At 37.9% G+C, this 19,957-nt stretch overlaps 1 protein-coding gene across 4 annotated transcripts in view; it reads right to left on the bottom strand.

Moving 5' to 3' along the window:
- TRPC1 (transient receptor potential cation channel subfamily C member 1) overlaps positions 1-19,957 on the bottom strand; it is an 80,367-nt gene that overhangs the window by 33,319 nt on the left and 27,091 nt on the right. For all 4 annotated transcript variants that reach the window (XM_040974744.1, XM_040974745.1, XM_040974742.1 and 1 more), the window contains 2 exons: positions 4,145-4,276; positions 877-1,072 (listed from right to left, as the gene is read on the bottom strand). In XM_040974744.1, coding sequence (XP_040830678.1) covers positions 877-1,072; positions 4,145-4,276 — 328 coding nt within the window. The remainder of the gene's footprint in view (positions 1-876; positions 1,073-4,144; positions 4,277-19,957) is intronic.

The following is a 19,957-nucleotide window of genomic DNA, read 5'->3' as shown; positions in this document are numbered from 1 at the left end:
ATGGAAATATATCTTGCCTTCTAGCATTATATATTTCATGTTCCATTTTTGTAACAAACTAAATTTGATAAGCAAGTTTTATTCCAACATCCACTAACGTTAATAATGACAGTAATGAGTCATAGTACCAGTACTCTAAAGGTAGCAATTTCCAATATCCCATTTCCTCAAGTAGATATCATTTCCTATATTTAAATGCCTTTCTTCAGTGAATAATCTCAAAAAGTGAAATTTAAAATGAATACCTTTCTTCAAGTTCCGGAATCGTGTGTGTGTGTGTGTGTGCGTGTGCATGTGTGTGTGTGTGTAGTATAAATAGGCATTTGCCTTAATAGGAAGGGATGAGACCAGAAGAATCAGAGTCAATTCAGTTATCATATCACGCATTCTCTCCACATTTGGATCACAAAACAAGGACAAATAAAAAGACTCAGGAAATAAAATCCCTGATAATTTGTTCTAAAATAGAAATCAATATTGCTTTAGAAACGGCTATGTGCAAGCAGATCAATAAACCGAATCTATGACAGACTTAAGACTTCAGGCAAACTTCATTACAAAGGTACCCTGCACCTGTGTAGCCACTACTTAGCAAACAGATTAAATCAATATCCACACTATTAAAGCTTAAAATAACAGCAACTACTATTTTTTGAATACTTGTTTAATTTTACTTCTCAATGTACTAAACTCTTTAAGTACATATTACTCTAAAAGTACATGCTAATAATTAATTCTTAAAACTAAACCTCACGCAAATTCAACAATTTTCCCAAAGAAACAATTTTTGAGTCGGACTAGGCTTTCAAAGCATTGGTTCTGAGCCCTAGACTCCTGTAGAAAAATAATTTAAATATATCATCAAAAGCTTCATACCTCCTTTTGGTTATATTTAATAGCAAGCTTTAGGCGACTTAAATTCATTCTTTCTTCTAGTAATCCCCGTTTGTCAAGAGGCTCATCATTAGATGTGTGGTTTAGGATAACTTCCAATTCACGTGAATTCCGAGCTTGAGCAAGCAAATCTTTGGCAAACATTTTACATTGCCGGGCTAGTTCCTCATAATCATTCCTAAAAATGAAGCAGTCCATTATTAAAATTATCACTTCATATTCTAATTAAGTTACATTTCTTAGAAAAATTTTACTAGGTAATATTCTAATTTTTATGGTGCTATACAAAACCTGAGGTCAATCATGTTCTACCAACAAAGGAATGTGCTGGCATATAAATTCTCCATAACTTTGGGCAAAACAAACACCATTAGGTTTTCTAAATTCAGACTGTATCTTTAGATGAATGTACTATTTCCTTATATATACTGATATTGCTGAAACTTTTTCTAATACTTGACAACCAGTTCTTCAGCTAATTCATGTGCTCTGATTCACTGTTGAGTGCCCTTAAGCCTTTCTTTGGTTACTTATCTGAACCATAAGAGTAATACCTTAACACTATCTAATCAATATTATTGTATAATTTTCAACTAAGGCTTTCCCTCCATAATAGTCAACCATATTTTATGCTAATCCTGACATTAAAATAATAGTGTGATTTACATTTAAAGTGATTATTGAATGGAATTCAAGTTAGAAAGACACAAAAAAACACCTAGTAAAGAACTCCCTTGCAAAATCACTACCACTTGGTTCTTATGAATAAATAGTTTATTTAAAGCAGACCTAAATCACACTGGACTCTCCATCATTATCCATTCCTACAGTGTAGGTTACACTTTAATAGCAAAATGATAGACATGTGACTGTTTATGAAGGACTATACGATTGCAATGATATGGGAGAGTCAGTGAGGGGAGGGATTTTTGGGAGAGGAGAGGGAAAACCCCAGAGTCTATGAACTGCATTGTAAAATAATAATAATAATAATAATAATAATAATAATGATAATAGTAATAATAATGTTGATGATGATGTTTTAAAAGCAGACCTAAATCAATTTATAAGAAATGAAGAAATTTCTATTATCTTTTTAAAAAATATAAACTAAACATGTCTGAGTTTAATAACTTCAGAATGAAGTCAGAATAAATAATTGTGAACCACAGACCAAGTCAAACTTCAGAAGACAGTTTTTTATTCATTTTTTTCCCTCCAAGGGAAGAAGAAGAGGAAACAAAGAGTCCCATTGGTTACTTTTTCCATACAACGAGAATTCTTATGAATTAGCTACATCAATTATGAGTCAGAATAGCAACTTTTTTCCGTGGAGACTAACATCGTCCTCATTCATTCTTTGCTTTTCTCACATACCAAAACTATGAGAGAACAAGTATGTAAATTTCTTTAGCAAATGAAGTATTACCTGCTTCTTAGCTTAGGGCTCCAACTGCAGATGGGAACTCGAAAGTTTATATTATTATAAAGATACCTTTAGAAAAACATTTGATAGACCACTAGATTCAAAGGTAAAATTGATACATCTATTCACTACGCTTCTTATTTCTTACTTGGAAATTAGTAAGGAAGTGGCTTTGCAGTATAGAAGGAAACATGGACAGCAAGCATGGAATCCTATGTCTGTAACTTTGCTCCTGCTCTTGGTTTCAGTGCTGTTCCTAATTAGATGCTTGCATCAGTAAAACATTTAGCCTTTGTAAATCTCTTCCTGAATCTATAAAAATGTCAGGTGAAAAAATGATCACATTCTACTCTAACACTTCCCATATTACGTTCATCCTTTTTTGGAAGGAGTTCAACGAATTCTACTTTACCTGGTAACTCAGAAGTAAAGCTCTAATACAACAGTGAAAAGTTCTTCATATTTAAACAGAATCATATATTATAACCTGGTGGGTATTAGTTAAAAGTAACAATATGTTACAGTTTAACCACATCTTACATGTTCATCAAAGGAAAGCACATCCTTTGTTATACAAAGTTTCAATAAAACAATGTATCCTTCAGAGCAGAGATGGTCTCCCCAACAAGCCATTGAACTTATCTGGACAATAAGATGCTGGACTCTATGCCTGGTATATGCTTGCAATGAAAGAATCTCAACTGAACTTGAACTGTGGTAATGCAACAAGGTGGAGGAATCCACCATGGGGGGAGGGGTTGGGGAGAGGTGGAGGGAATCCCAGTACCTATAAAACTGTGTCACATAATGCAATGTAATTAATAATAATAAAAAAACAATGTATCCAAGTGGAGACATAGTAATTCCATTTTTTGAAAACTTAAAACAGTTTTTTTTTAAGTTTCTGGAATTAAAAGGAATTATCAAGTAAGAGTACTCTGTGTAATGCTGTTAAAGCTAAAGAAAATTGCAAGTTTCTGATCATCTTCCCAATGGAAGTTAGTAACTTTCAGTTCTGTCAAGCCATTGGACAGGTGCCACACAAGACACGGAACTGGACAAGGAATAAACGCATGCAGAGTGGCATGGACTAAAATGTAGGGACAGGTATGGATCCCTGGAGAGACTCTGCAGCAGGAGCTGGTAATGTTTGTTAGTCAGTTATTCCTCTGAGGTCCGCCAAGGGCAGTCTCCCACAGGGAACACTCGCATCAGTTTCCCCTTACTGTAAGGATTGCTTTTCACTTTAAATTAACAGTTTGGTAGATGGTCAAAGGCTCTTCTTCTTCAACTATCCCTCTAGAGAAAAATAGTTAAAGGATGATTCTTTATGCAAAGTGCCAGAATTGTACTTAATCTTCATTTCAGTAAACAGGCTGGATTTTTATCCCAGTTAATTGGTGATATTTTATTTTTGCATGTATCAGTGAGCAGATGTCCCTGGACATAAAGAAAGTATTCAGTGTGCTTTTGGGAAATCTGAAGCATCAAATCCCAAGGATGGTGATTACAGAATCTGAGAATGAGGGGAGGTATGACAGCCATTACAAATAAATTTGCTCTCATTCTAGGTGACAACTCTGACTGCTCTATAATGCCCTAGGTCAGGTTGAAAATGGGAAGGAGAGAATTAATGGTCAAAAGTGGCAGAATCATACAGCTAAGTGACTGGGATGTCTACCTTTTGGAGTGGAGAGGAAAATCCCAAGTATGTAGCAACAAGAAGGGTAATCTCGGATCAAATGTAAAAACAAGCCTACAAAGATACTCAGAAGGTTCTTAAGGGAAAAAGTGACATAACGTATAATTTCCATTCATTCCCACCTGAATTCCACCTCCACCAGGCTTAGTTCTTTCAAATCAGCACTGAGTTCAAATGCTCTCAGAATTGGGTCCTCCTCTGTTAACATTATTAGAGCTGGGCTGGCCAAACATCGATAAATATCAAGACGAAACCTGTGGCAAGATTTGATTTCATAATGTAAAATAAATTTTTATATGGTTGTAATTAGAAATTTAGTTTGTATTTTTCATAAATACATAAATTATTATAAAGAAATAAACACAAATCCATAAAAAGCTAAAAATTAAATATTGAGACATAAATATTCAAAAACTTTGTATCTACTACTTTTGAGAAATTGTTTTACCGTCTCATCATATTAACATCATAATGTTCAAACTGGATTTAACTGATGTAAATTTCTGTGGCCAGCATGGTGGCATAGCATGTTTGGCCACCGCCTGTAACTCTGATATCTCTCATAAGCACTGTTCTGAATCTCAGGTGCTACAGTTCCAAACCAGTCCCCTGTTACTGCACCTGGGAAAATAAGGAAGACGGTGCTAGTGCTTTGTCCCCTGCGCCCACATGCGAAACCCAACGAAACCCAAATCACATTCCAGGTTCTTGGCTTCAATCTGGTTGGGCTCCAGCTATTGCAGCCATTTAGAGGAGTGTAAACAAGAACATGGAAGACATTACTCTCTAATTTTGCCTTTCAAATAAATAAATAAATCTTGAAAAATAGCACTTCTATTCCAGAACCTAAGATAATTCTAAATGAAATATTCTAATAACTAATATATTTTAAAAATCGTATGTATTGGGTGATTATTGAATTTCTTTCCCCAGCAGTAAAACATTCTCATGATGGAAGATACAAAATAAATGAATCATTCAGCCAGGTTGTAATGCTGAAAGATGTTTCAAATCTTAACAGTAAAATCATTTGCTTATGCATAATCTCAAACTAACAGAAAGCAGTTAGTTCTTTTACTCTGTAAACTAACAGTCTTCATGTTTCAATACTTAACCAGGAAACAAACTAGACAACTTTCAATGTAATTTTTCACTTTATAATTCTTATAGCATTTTACAGATAATTTTGCATATTCTTCCTAATATTTTTATCCACACACAACACAGATACAATATACAAACGAACATTTTACTCTTTAAAACATGTAATCTATCAGAAAACACTTTCTACAACATTGCATGTAAAGTCACCTCCATCCTTCCTGCTAATCAGTGGCCTTTCATTTGATAGAAATATATTGTTCTCCATTAATCAAAACCATAGTTCAATAATTTTATACTATAAAACATAGCAATGAATGAATATTCCCTAGTATGTATATTATTCACATTTCAAATTGCTGGGTAAAATGCTACATGTATTTTAAATTTTGAAAGGTGTTTCAAAAGCAATGACAATAAGAGTTCATTCCTCCCATGTCTTCACTCATACTTGATACTATAAAATTTTAGCAATCATTATCCACCTGATGGAGAAGCAGTTCTGCAGTCAGGTTAATCTGGATGTCTTTGTAAGAATGAACATTCTTTCCTAATAATATCCATTCTAAACCTCCTCTGTAGATTGCCTGTTCTCTGGCTTAGTTTTCTGATGACCTTGTAAGCTGATTAAAACACACTGTAAAATTCTTTACTATATATATAACAAATAAGCCCTCTCTGCTCTATGGTGATTTAAATGCTTAACCATAGGTTATTGCTTAGCTTTCTACTTTGTTACAGAATTTTTATATAAACCCTTATTTGAATGTTTATTGATATATTCCTAATACAGCTTGTTAATTCAAGGTCTTACTCAGATCCAGTGGTGATCCTGAGGGCAGACATTTGGCCTAGTGGCCAAGTTATTGGCTAGGGTGCCCACATCCTGTACTGGAGTCCTAGGTTGTGTTCCAGCTTCCCTCCCAAGTTTAAGCTTTCTGCTAATGAGCACCCCGGGAGGCAACCAACTGGGTCCCTGACACCCACAAGAGAAACGTGGCTTGTGCTCTCAGCTTCCGACTTTGGCCTGAACCCATCCAGGCTGTTTTGGGTATTTGGGGGAGTGAACCAGCAGATGGTTCTTTCTCTGCCTTGTCGGTTTCTCTCTTCCTGTCTCTGAAGGGGAAAACTAACTTTAATGCATTGTAAGAAAACAACCATGAAATCCAGTTACGCTCCAGCTATTCAATTAAGAAATACAATTACCCATATCTTCAATAAGGATTTCTGAAGAGGTATTTTCCTACGTAACTGTCAAAAGGCTAAAAACTGTAATTGGGCAATTTAATCTTTTTTCTTCTTCTTTTTTTTAAATCAAGTATTTTATTTATCTTAAATGCAGCGAGATGTTCCATCAGCTGGTTCATCCCCCAAATTCCGGAAACAGTCACAATTGAACCAGATCAAAGCCAGGAGTCTGGAACTTGGCCTGAATCTTCCATATGAGTGACAGAAACCCAATTCATAGTCATCGCCTTTGCCTTCCTCCCCGCTGGAGTGTGCATTAGCAGGAAGCTAGACTTGGAAACTGAAGTAGAACTCAGACCTAGATACCTGGATATGGGATGTAGAGGTCCTGAACAGCAGCTTAATCAGAGCATCAGACTCCTACCCCAGAAAACTTACCTGTTTCCATCAAAGTAGCTACATTAATTAATTTCATCATACTGTTTCTAAAACAGACTTCTATATTCACCTACTTTATCATGTATTAAGATATATGAAAGATGAATAACAAAATGCATAGAAAAGAAACCCCCAGTAATAGTGGAATGGAGAAGTTGGCAACAAATTGTGTTAGAGTTACAACCAAGTGCCATTGTGTGGAAAGCATTTGATCTGACAAACAATAAAGCTACACTAATGAAATCCATCATTTTTGATCTTTAACTTTAAAGTACTATTAAAACAAAATAATGGCAGTATGAAAAGTTCAATGATTTCCCTTCTAGAAAAACAAAATGAAAGAAAAAAAATGCATAAAGCAAGACAAATTTACCCCCTAAATAATTCACGGTCTCTGCTTCAGATATATGAATGTTTTGAAAAAACTGCCAGAGCTTCAGGCAGGAATGGTTGAAACCTGCTGCCTTGCCGAGAGATGTTTCCAGCACTCCTAGTCACGGCTAGTTCAAAGAGATCTACAGTCCTGCCAGATGAGAGGTGAGAAACCTCCGTGATCTCATCCACAGAGGTAACAAACAGCTCAGCTTCTCAAATAAGGAAATATTTTTACGCAGAGCCACATAGGAGGCTTAATGATGCGCGTGGTGGGGGTAAGGAAGCTATACAAAGTGGAAATTATAAACTTGAAAAGCATAATAAGTAAAATTAGAAATTCCCTAGAGAGGCTTTTTAGGAGTTAAACTATATGCCTCCAAAACTCATTTTCTTAAGTTCTATATATAAATACAGTAAAACTTGGCTTTTTTTGAAGATGCGGTGTTTAAAGAAGGAATTAAGGTAAAATGAAGACATCAGGGCAGGTTTGAATCTAAAACTACTGGTGTCCTTATAAAAGAGAGAAATTTGAAAATAATTCGCAAACAAGGAGAACATGACATGAACAAGATGACTTCTAAAAGCCATCTTGTAAGCATTATCCTTATGCCCTCTTTAAGAACCAACCTTGTCATATCATTTTTATATTTTTGCTCCAAAATCATAAGAAAAACAAATTTCTGTGCTTTAGCCCAGCTCTTGGCGTCCTGCTATGGCAACCCCAGAAAGCTAAAACAGGTCTCAAAGTAGCCATGAACTAGTAAACTTGGAGATATATCAATATAAATAATGCAAACTGAAAAACCAAGAGAAGAATACAAATGAACATTGCCCATCGGTATGTATAACTACCACGTAGGAACTAAAACTATATTTAAAACTTTCAAAATCAGATTAGAAAAAAATGGATAAAGATTCAGAGAGTTATGGGATATCACTAAGCAGATCAATATGACTATAATGGCAATACCCAAAAGGTAAAATGTATGAATAGCTAAAAAATAATACAAAATATTTCTCCAATGATAATGGGATAAAATTTAGAAACCAGAAGAGGAAAAGTTATGGGAAATACACAAATAATTATAAAATAATTATGAAAATAACATACTGTCCAACAATATTTAAAAGAAACAGGGAAATCAGAAATGAAAATGAAGAAATAACATATCAAAAGCATGATGCTTCGCATGAGCAGTGCTTAGAGGGAGATGTACATAAATGCTTATCCATAAATAAAGAACTATCACATCACACACACACCTTCTACCTAAGATGTAAGAGGAGTAAGGGGATGAAGATTCATTGTGAGGTGATGAAAATGTCTTAAGTGGGATTTTGATGATGACTTCACATATCTTTAGTCCCAAATCCACCTAATTATATGTTTTAAATAAGTGAACTATGTCTTAATAATGCTCAAACATACAGATTTTCCAAGAATAACAAGTACTAAGAAAATTTCTAGGTAGCCGACTTACCCTGTAAGACACATTAAAGTTGAAAGGATATGGTATCAAATGATATTCAGGATGCACAGGAAGAAATGAAGACCGATAGTACCTCATCAGACATGATTCACAAATATTTTCTCTCATTTTGTAGACATCATTTCAATTTTTTATGGTTCACTTTCAAGAACAAAAGTTTGTAATTTTGATAGGAGTTCCATTGGTCCCCCTTACTTTTTGCCACTTATATTTTGATGTTTCTTCACTAAGTAACCATTGTGTCAGGTCTGGTGTGGTAGTCGAGCGGCTGGGGTCCTCGCCTTGCACACACTGCAATCCCATATGGGCACCAGTTCTAGTCCCGGTGACCCTGAAAGAGTGGGGCTGAACTGATCTGAAGCCAAGAGTTTACCCCAGATCTTCCACATGGGTGCAGGGGTCCAAGGCTTTGGGCTATCTTCTGCTGCTTTCCCGGGCCACAAGCAGGGAGTTGGATCAGAAGTGGAGCAGCTGGGCCCCAAACGGTAGCCTAGTAGCTTAAGTCCTCACCTTGCACGCACGAGGATCCCATATGGGTGCCAGTTCTAATCCCAGTGGCCCATTTCCCACCCAGCTCTCTGCTTGTGTCCTGCGAGGTGGGCAGTCGAGGGCAGACCAAGGCCTTGGGACCCTGCACCCGAGTGGGAGACACAGGGGAGGCTCTGGGCTCCTGGCTTTGTATTGGCACAGCTACGGCCATTGTGGCTGCTTGGGGAGTGCATCAATGGATGGAAGATCATCCTCTCTGTCTGTCCTCGTCTCTGTAGAGCTGACTTTCCAATAAAAATAAAATAGAAAAAAACATTGTGTCATCTAGAGAATGTACTTAGTATGATTTTATCCTCTTAAATGTATTAAAATTACTCTTATGGCCTAGCATAATGACCTATAAAAGAGAATGTCCTAAATATTCTTGAAGTAATATATGTTCTGCTTTGGGGATAAGTTTTATGTAAATTCCTGTTTGGTCATATTGCTATTCAGGATAATCCACATCTCAGCTATGTAGTTGTTTTATTTGTGGAATTAGCCATTTCTGTTATCAGCTTTGTTCTTTTTGCTGTACGTACTTTGAGGTTCTTTCGCAAATTTATCCATTCCAACTCTCTCGTGGCTGATAATTACATGATATGTCTTTCCAGCTCTTGTTTTCAACTTATTTTTTTATTTGAAATGTGCTTCTTAAAGATAGTGTATTATTGAATCTTGCTGTTACTGGGGTATTTCTTTTCTATTGCGGCTGTCTTCAACTTTTGATAGAGAGCCTTAGCCTACTGACCTGCAATGTAATATTAAAAATGTATTTATGGGCTCAATGTGAAGGCTCAATTGGCTTATCCTCCACCTTCAAGCTCCAGCCTCCCATATGGGCTCTGGTTTCTCTCCCAGCTGCTCAATATCCCATCCAGCTCCTTGCTGTGGCCTAGCAAAGCAATAAAAGATAGTCCAAAGCCTTGAGACCCAGTACTCATGTGGGAGACCTAGAAGCTCTTGGTTTTGGATTGGCTGAGCTGCAGGCACTGCGGCCATTTGGGGAGCGAACTAGCAGACGGAAGAGCTTTCTCTTTCTCTCTGTAAATCTGCCTTTCCAATAAAAATAAATTTAAAAAGTGCTCATATCACGACAATAAATACAGTATCCTTGTGGTATGTTCCTTACTCATCAATCATGCTAATTACTTCAGCATTTGGCCTTGAAGTTACTTATCTAAAAAAGGTAGAGTGAGAGAGAGATCTTCTATCCACTGGTTCTCTTCTTGGATGGCTGCAACAGCCAGAGCTGGATTAGTCAAAAAAAAGGATGGGGGGGACAAAAGTCTGAATTCTTTATCACATATGTGAACAAGACAAACAGACACGTGGAAAGATACACATCACACATCACTGGGGAACTGAACATTAAAACAAGATGCCACTACATTATTAATTACAGAATGGCTGAAACTGAAAATTATGCAATACCAAATGCTCGTGAAGAAGTATGGCAACAGGAACTCCCATTCACATCTTGTGACTGCTAAGTGTTACAGCCACTGTGGAAAAAGTGTTTGGAAGCTTTTTGATAAAACTAAGCAAGCGGCTGTTTAGCATAGCAGTTAAAATGCCTGTCTCTGGGGCCCGGTGCAGTGGCGCAAGTGGTTAAGGTCCTCACCTTGCACGCCCGGGATCCCATATGGCCGCCAGTTCTAATCCCGGCAGCCCTGCTTCCTATCCAGCTCCCTGCCTGTGGCCTGAGAAAGCAGTCGAGGATGGCCCAAACCTTTGGGACCCTGCACCCGCGTGGGAGACCCAGAAGAGGCTCCTGGCTTCAAACCGGCATAGCATCGGCTGTTGCGCTCACTTGGGGAGTGAATCATCGGACGGAAGATCTTCCTCTCTGTCTCTCCTCTCTGTATATCCACCTTTCCAATAAAAAAAAAAAATAAAAGAAATCTTTAAAAAAAAATCTCTGAGGATGCCTGCATCCCGTATGGAAGTACTTGCTGCAGTTCTGGCTCCTCTGTTTCCACTCCAGACTCCTGCTGATACACACCTTGGAGACAAAGGTGACGCTCCAAGTGCTTGGTCCCTGCCACCCATGTGGGAGTCAGAGCTATGGGACTCTGACTTGAGCTTTGCTCAGTCCCAACTGCTGTAGGCATCTGGGAGTGAACTAGTGGATGGAAGATCACTCTCCCACCATTACCCTCTGCCTGCCTTTCAAATAAATTAAAATAAATGGGGAGGGAGCACTGTAAAAAAAAATCTGCACAGGTTTATAGCATAGGATCTGGCAATTATATTTTGTGGTAAAAACATAAATGAGTTGAAAACTTACATCCACAGAAAAACGTGCACATGAATACACAGGTTGCTTGTATGTCTATATACATACAGAAGCTTTATTAATAATTGTAAAATTATTGAGCTTGCCTGCTCGCTGCTATGTACTTTCACTTTGCATTTAAATAAATAAATCTTGCTTCTTGCTGACTTTATATTCCCTGCTTAATATCTTCTTGGAAAAGAAGCCAACCCACACCACACTACTTACACATGTGCCAAGACCAACATCAAGTCATAATACCATAACTGAGCTGAAACATAAACTCTGGGAACCAGGATGCAAACTATGTGTGTGGTCAGGAGAGGAGATTTGTGGGAACTCTTTCTTCTGTTCTAATTTTGCTATGGATTTTCCTAAAACTCCTATGAAAATAGTCTACTCATTTTAAAATGAAACTCCTGAATCAAAGAAGTCACATGGGAAATAGAAAATACCTTAAACACATATATATTCGAAAGGCAGCATGATCTAAAACTCAAGAACAAGTTAAGGTTCTAACTTAGGAAACTAGAAAAAGCAGCAAATCAAATTCAAGGGAAATGCAAAAAAAAATAATATCCTAGAAGAAATCATAAAAAAGAGAAAACATAAACAAAATTAATATTGTTTCTAAAAAGTCAGGAAAATTGACATTACCTAGATCAGAGCTTATCAAATATTTTTCTGTAAAGAATCAGCTAATCAATAACCTGTGGTTGAAGGCCACACTGTTTATATTGTAATGATTGAACTCTGCTGTTACGCTATAATAAAGGCAAAAGATACTGCATAAATGAATGAGTGTATCTACATCGTCAAAAATTCTATTGGTAAGATTTGACTAGATTCACCACAAAGAGAGAAAGTGACAGGAAGAGAAAGAATATCATTAGAGATCTTACAGAAAGTTCTAGAGACTGTGAACAACTACATACCAAGTCAGACAAAATGAACAAGTAACTACATCACAATTTTGTCAAAATGGAATCAAAACTAAGGAATTGCAGGTGTTTGGTGTAGTGGCAAAGAGGCTAGTTGGGAAATCCACATCCCATACTAAAGCACTTACACGTGACAGCAGATTTTTTTTCTGACTGTGGCATCCTACGAATGCACACCTCAGCTGACAGTTCAGGTGGCTGAGGCCCCACTACCCACGTGGGATCCTAGACTGAGTTCTGGGATTCAGACAAGACTTTTGCTTGTCCAGTCCTGGATGCTGTGGGCATTTGGGAAATAAAGTGGTGAGGAAAGGATCTCTTTATCTCTAAATTTCAAGTTAAGAAAAATAACTTTCAGAATTTGAGAGTGGATTTTAAATACTAGGATATGAATAGAAAATCCAAACAATCATATTTAAAGAGAAACTAACTTAAAATATTAGGGAAAAAGACCCATGGCTTCACTGATAAACTCAGACACTTTAAGAAATAATACAAATTCAAAATAGATTGTTTCAGAAATCTAAAAAGACAAAAATATTTCAAGTATCATTTTATGACATCAATGTTCTCCTGATACGTAATGCCAAAGACATTGAAAGAAAACAAAGCTATCAAACAAGACCTGTCATAGACATACAAAAATATTTCATATACTAGCAAACAGAATTCAGTGACATATTCAGTGGATACCACTGCAGCCACATGGGATTGATCCCAAGAATACAAGATCAGTTTGACGCTCAGATAGCCATATAATGTAAGAAGTGGGTGGAATAAAGCATATGCAGATATTCATAGATATAAGAAAATCATTTTTAACAAAAAAATAAATAAAAACAAGTAATGATGGAAACACTCTGCAAACTAAAACAGAAGGAATTTTTAATTTTGAAAAAAAAAAAACCTTATTGGTAACGTAACATTTAATAGCAAAAGACTGAATTCTTTCTTAAGATCTGGAATAAAACAAGTATTTTACTATATCAATACAATATCATACTGAAGGCTCTGGTTACTGTATTAAAGCAGAACAGGAAACAAAGACTTAAAAAACTGGGGGGAAAAAAAGAAAGAAAACTGTCTTTACTCATATACTGCCTACAGAAAATCTTTATGAATAAACCTAAAAAGTATTCGAACAGAGAAACAATCGAGGGATTACAGAATATAAAACCAATACCCACAAAAAACTAATTTCTATATATGAGCTATAGAAATCAAAAGTAAAAGTCAGAAAACAAACAACAAAATATTTAGGAAGAAACTGTTCTTTTCAAAAAAATTCAAGACATTTATACTGGAGACTACAAAATATTGCTGAGAGAAAATAAAAATCTATCAAAGGAATATGTAACATGTTCATGACTTGTCAGATTTAATAGTATTAAACTTCATTTCTTCTTGAATTGATTTAGTCAGTCTCAAAATATTCAAGAGAGTACTTCTGTAAACATTTATGATTATAAACCTTATTTGGAAATGTTAAGGCCTTAGAGTATCTAAAACGGGGACAGGGAGGATAAAAAATAAAGGACTCACACTACTTGACTGTAAAATTTACCCTATAGCTATAATAATCAATTGAGTAGTGTTTGTGCAAAATCTAATGTATAAATGAGTGGATAAGAATAGAGCCTAGAAATAAAACCACCTTGTTCAAATATCTATTCAGTTGATTTTAAAAGACAAATGGTAATTCAACAGGAGAATGGAGTCTTTTCAACAAACGCTGTTGGTAAAAATGACCGGCTGTAATAAAAGAGAAAATGAACAGTCTTTATAAAACACACACACACACACACACACACACACACACACACACACACACACACACATATATCTAGAACAAACAGGTCCACAGACTCAATGTAAATCCCAGGGCCAGCACTGTGGCACATGGGTTAAGACACTACCTGCAATGCAGGCATTTCATGTGAGTGCAGGGTTGAGTTCTATTGGCTCTGCTTCCAATTCACCTCTCTGCTGATGAGCCTGGGAAAGCAACTGAAAATTCCCCCAAAGAAATGGGCCCCTGCTTCCTACAGGAGACTTGAGTGGAGCACAGAACACCAGGCTTTTGGCTTTGGCTTGAATCAGCCCCATTACAGTCATTTGGGAATTAAAACATGTCATCAAGATTTCTCTGTCTAGCTCTCTCCGCCTTCCAAATAAGTAAACACATCTTTAACATACATAAACATACACACCCACACATAAACATAAACCTAACACTGGAAGAAGACCAGATCAGCATATTCTTCACAGTTTGGGCATCAGAAACATAATTAACAAAGAAAAAAACTGATAAATTACACTTCATAATTAAAACTTTTGCTGGAGGGAGGAGTCAAGATGGCCAACGGCGGTAGACCGATGTGACCAGGGTTCTGGAAAGTTAGGGACGGGAGCAAACACAAGTGAGTGCTAAAGGAAGAGAATTGTAGCGAACACTGTGGGAAATACCCCAGTCCCCCCAGGACTGAGAAAGTCGGCACGCAGCAGTGAAATAGACGCAAAAGACTGTGATGCACAACCTGAAAGGGTGAAGGAGAGAGCGTCTCAGGCTGTGGAGACTCGAGTGAAATTTGGTGAGCAAAATTCGGGGAGCGAACCTCGGTGAGTCGCTAATGTAGGGAAGAACCCGCCCTTAGCAGGGGGTGAGGGACAGGGGGATCTCGGGAACAAAACAGTGAAGGGTACCCGAACTGAGTAATATGCTGCAGTCTTGGAACTAGGTAGTCAGGCTGGAAAAGAGGACGCCAACAGACAGGGTGAATCTGGGAATTGGAACCCTCCCGCACTGGGCAGCGCCAATCTGAGGGCCACGAGAACGTCACAAAAGGGAGACCTAATATCCACCGTTAATATCGCTCTGGTTTGAGATGCCCAGGAATCGCAGAGTGTTGTGGGCTAAGGAGTTGATTAGTGCTTGTTAGGCTGAGCAGGAACAGGAACTGGGCAGGAACAGGAACTGGGCTTGTGGCTAAAAACACCTAGACTAATTGGACTTATCTGTATCCAAACCTGCTAAATGAGGATGTGGGGAGGAAGAGTATATAAGGAGAGGGGAAGAAGCAATAAAGAGAGACTTCGCAGAGATTTCTACCATCACTGGTCTCCTGTCAGTGCTTCATCCCCAGACCCTCTCCTTGTCCAAGTTACTGGCTCTGCTGGTCAGAGCAGCACAATTGCAGAAGTTAAAAAAAGGGGAAGCAAAAGCTTCCAGCAGCAGCATCAGCACCAGAAGAAGAAAAAAAATTCAAGGTTGGCAATAACTCGGGTCACCCACAAGGTGACGCAGAGATCAAGGGTTACAAGTAAGAAGTAAAAGAGCTCAGTGGCACAATCAGCTAGCACGGTACTTATACAGAAGTGAGCAATAAATCTCAAGTACCCCAACAAAGCAGCAGAGGCTAATACCAGAAGGCAACAAGACAACACAAACACATGGGTTGAGGACACAGGAAAACAAATGAGTCAGAAAGGAGCCAGTGCCACCCCCAAAAGTCACTAAAAGCCTTGGTCATTCACAGAGATGACAGATGAATAAACTGACAAACTGTAAGACAGGGAATTCAGAAAAATAATTCTACAACTCATCAGAGACAATGAAAAACAATAAGAGGAGTTCAAGGAATTCAAAAATCACATGATCACAGAAACCAAATTAGTAAAAAATGAGATCCTGGACTTGCAGCACAATCTTGAGAGTGTATCCAATAGAATTAATACAGCAGAAGATAGGATCTCTGAATTGGAAGACTACCAGAATGAAAGCAGGCAGATTATCAATCAGCTGGAGAAAAACATGAACAAGTCCAATAAGGCCATACCAGAAATGAAAGACAACCTCAAGAAGCCGAATATCAGAATTATAGGCCTTCATGAAGGAGTGGAAAGAGAGACAGGTATGCAACTAGTGCTCGATGAAATTATACACGGGAACTTCCCGTGTAAAACACTTGGAACATGAATCCAGCTCAAACTCAGGAAGGACAGAGAACCCCCGACAGATTCGACCGAAAGAGCCTCACCCAGACATGTGGTACTCAAGCTCCCATCGAACAAATACAAGGAAAGAATTCTGAGACAAGTACGAGGCAAAGACAAGATGACATTTAGAGGGAAACCAATTAGGATCACTGCTGACTTCTCAGAAGAAACCCTCCAAGCAAGGCGAGAATGGAGTCAGATCTTTCAAATTCTAAAACAAAAACAACTGTAAACCAAGAATAATGTACCCAGCAAAGATCTCATTTGTACTTGAGAATGAAATTAGATACTTCCATAGCAAGGAGAAACTAGAAGAATACGCCAGCACAAAAGCAGCTCTACAAAATCTCCTTAGAAATGTGCTAAACTCAGAAAAAAAGGAGGCAAACCATGAGCAAACAAGGCAAATGGGAAGACCTCCCCACTAAAGTCCACACAAGGAAGAACAATTAAACAGATACCAACACCCAAAAAAACACACATGGCAGGTCAAAATCACAACCTCTCAATATAAACTCTTAACACAAATGGCCTAAATTCATCAATCAAAAGACATAGATTAACAGAATGGATCAAAAAACAGGATCCAATTATCTGTTGCCTAAAAGAGACACATCTAACCAGAAAAGAGGCCAAGAAACTGAAAGTGAAGGGATGGAAAAAGACATTTCACACCAATGGATCAGAAAAAAAAGGCTGCTGTGGCTGTCCTAATTTCAGATGATAGAGACTTCAATGTGACAAATACCAAAAGGGATAGGTAAGGGCATTTTATATTATTGAAAGGAATGATCCATCAGAAAGTGATTACCATCATAAACATCTGCAAGCCAAACACTAATGCACGCAGCTGCATGAAGCAATTACTGACAGACTTAAGGGGAGACATAGATGTAAATACAATAATCCAAGGAGGTGTCAACACCCCATTAACACCGATAGACAAAAACTCAACAGAGAAACAACAGAACTCATATAGATAATAGAACAAATGGACTTAGTAGTTACTTGCTGAACCTTTCATACTGCGGACGCAGAATATACGTTTTTTTCAGCAGTGCAGGACAACTTCTCCAGGATTGACCAAATGATAGGGCACAAAGTAAGTCCAACTAACTTCCAAAAAAATTGGAATCATACCATGTACCTTCTCAGACCACCAATCCAAAAAGTTTAGATACCACATGTTTGCCTTAATTTAAGATGAAATTATGTCAATCCAAAAAATGGTACCTGTAAATTGTAATACTATTTCAACCTCAAACAGCCTGTATCACATGCAATAAGATATTGTGATGTAGCCAATGAACCAACAATCAATGTGAGTCAGACTGCTTATGATCTACATCAAAGAACTGTAAAACCTAATATATTTTACTACCCTAGGTTATTCCGAAAAGTGGTGGGAGAGCAGAGAAATCTCCCACCTCCTTAGAATGTGTATGAAAGACGTTAGAATGTAACAGGTAACTTATAGATAACAGACTCGAATCAGCATCAGACACTAGCAAAACCATAAAGAAATACAAAGGGAATTAAGAGTGATCCTGACAACATCTTAACAGGAGGTCACATGCACAGAGCAGGGGAGGACCACAGAGTGGAGCAGGAGGACAGGAGGAGGCTTGTATCCCAACCCTGGAGACTCCCGAATCCTCACTTAAGACTATCAGTATGGGCACCAATGACTATATCCCAACTGCCAAGGAGACCACTGGGAATTGGACTGCCCTTGCAGGCAAAGAACTCTGAGGTCATCCACTCCCTTTTGGATCTCCCTCATGGGAATGGAAGATGCCCAAATCCTTCCTTGCAGGATCTAATGTTATTGGAACAACATCTGGGAGCCCTGAGTGGTCCTCAGAAACAGAAGAACAGTGAACTTCCTTCGGGACTAGGGAGAGGACCTTTCTTTGGTCCTTACTTAGCTCCAACTTTGGATCCCCACCCTCTCTGGCAATGACAATCAGGGTCACTCTGGCACCCCCCATCCCCACCAATATTATCAGATTAGACAGACCGAGACCAATAAGAAAAGCTTAGAACCAGATAGGAAACGGTCAGCTTGAACTCCCAAATACCTTACTAGGTAGGACACAAAGATCAGTTACTCCTCACTAAGGTATTGAAGATTTCTCTGCACACTCCTCCTAAAATTATTCTGTCCTGCGCCTCAACTGTTGACATACACCTTGTTTTAGTTATAAGCCAGTTTGGACTATACTAAAATCCGCCAAGTTCAGTAAAAATTATGCTTCAACACTATAAACTGCTAAATACGAAATAGAAACGAGACAGCTGAATAGTACCCTACAGCCATTTTAAGGTGGATAGCAGTCGGTTGTGTATAAACTAAAAGAATGAAGTAGTCACAGGATGTGGTTAAGAACTTGCATTTTCTAACATATTGGTCACTCAATACCATGTCAATTAACTCCATGATGTTTTGAAGTGTCGATGTTATGAGTGGCTTGTCATTGGACAGGATGACATTCTGCCAGCTCGGCTTTCAGACCAGAGATGGTCTCCCCAAGAAACTGATGAATTTATCTGGACAACAAGATGCTGGATTCTATGCATGGTACACGCTTGCAATGAAGAATTCATGACTGGATTTGAACTGTAATACTGCAACAATGTGGAGGAATCCACCATGGGGGGAGAGAATGGGGGAATCCTACAGGCTATGAAAATGTGTCATAAAATGAAATGAAATTAAAAAAAGAAATATATCATGAAAAATAATTTTTAAAAAGTCAGTTTGAGAAAGAAATATAGTAGGAACAGTAAATGATTAGAGACTGAACACTCCAGAGTTCTTTCAAATCAATACATTACAAATCATACATTCTTTCAAATCATACTGTTCTTTCAAATCATACATTAATATGGTTTTTCAATCTCAATATTTGAGTATCCATGAAAAGAATAGTATATGCAGTATTAGTAACACTCAATCCAACTTAATAAAAAAGAGGAGACAAATGGAATCTATATAGGTAGATATTTGGAGAGGATATATCTAACATACAACTGATAGACACTGATGAGATCCTAGTGGCCGATCTAACCCTGCAATTAAGACAAATTTCAACCACTAAGAATACTGGCTATTGGGTGGGGGGAATCCCAATGTCTATTAAAAAAAAAAAAAGAAAGAATACTGGCTATTAAGGAGCAGACATGGAACAGTAAATTGATCACAGGTTAACTCTAAAGAGAAGTGCAAGGTAGTGTGTCAGAGAGGGAGGGTGGGGGCGCAGAAAGGAAGAAAAGTATGGGGTAGAGAGAAGGAAGGAAGCAGAGAGGGAGGAAGGGAGAATAGAAGAAAGAGAGATTTATCTATTTGTTTATCTGTCTGCTGGTGCACTTCTCAAATGGCAACAGCCAGTGTTGAACCAGATCAAAACCAAGATTCAGGAACTTGATCTGAATCCATCTGAGTCTCACAAATTGGTGGCAGGGGTCCAAGCACTTGGGCCATCCTCTACTGCCTTCCCAGGTACAATAGTAGGAAGCTGGGTGAGGAGTGGAGCTGCCGGGATTTGAACTGACACTCTGATAAGGCATGTCAGCATTAAAAGCAACAGCTAAACCGAC

The sequence above is a fragment of the Ochotona curzoniae genome, unplaced genomic scaffold (assembly GCF_017591425.1).
Source record: "Ochotona curzoniae isolate NIBS_2020 unplaced genomic scaffold, NIBS_Ocur_1.0 contig_2599, whole genome shotgun sequence".
NCBI classification, from domain to species: domain Eukaryota; kingdom Metazoa; phylum Chordata; class Mammalia; order Lagomorpha; family Ochotonidae; genus Ochotona; species Ochotona curzoniae.
The sequence above is the reverse complement of the archived record's forward strand: the minus strand, read 5'-3'. Positions and strand labels throughout refer to the sequence as shown.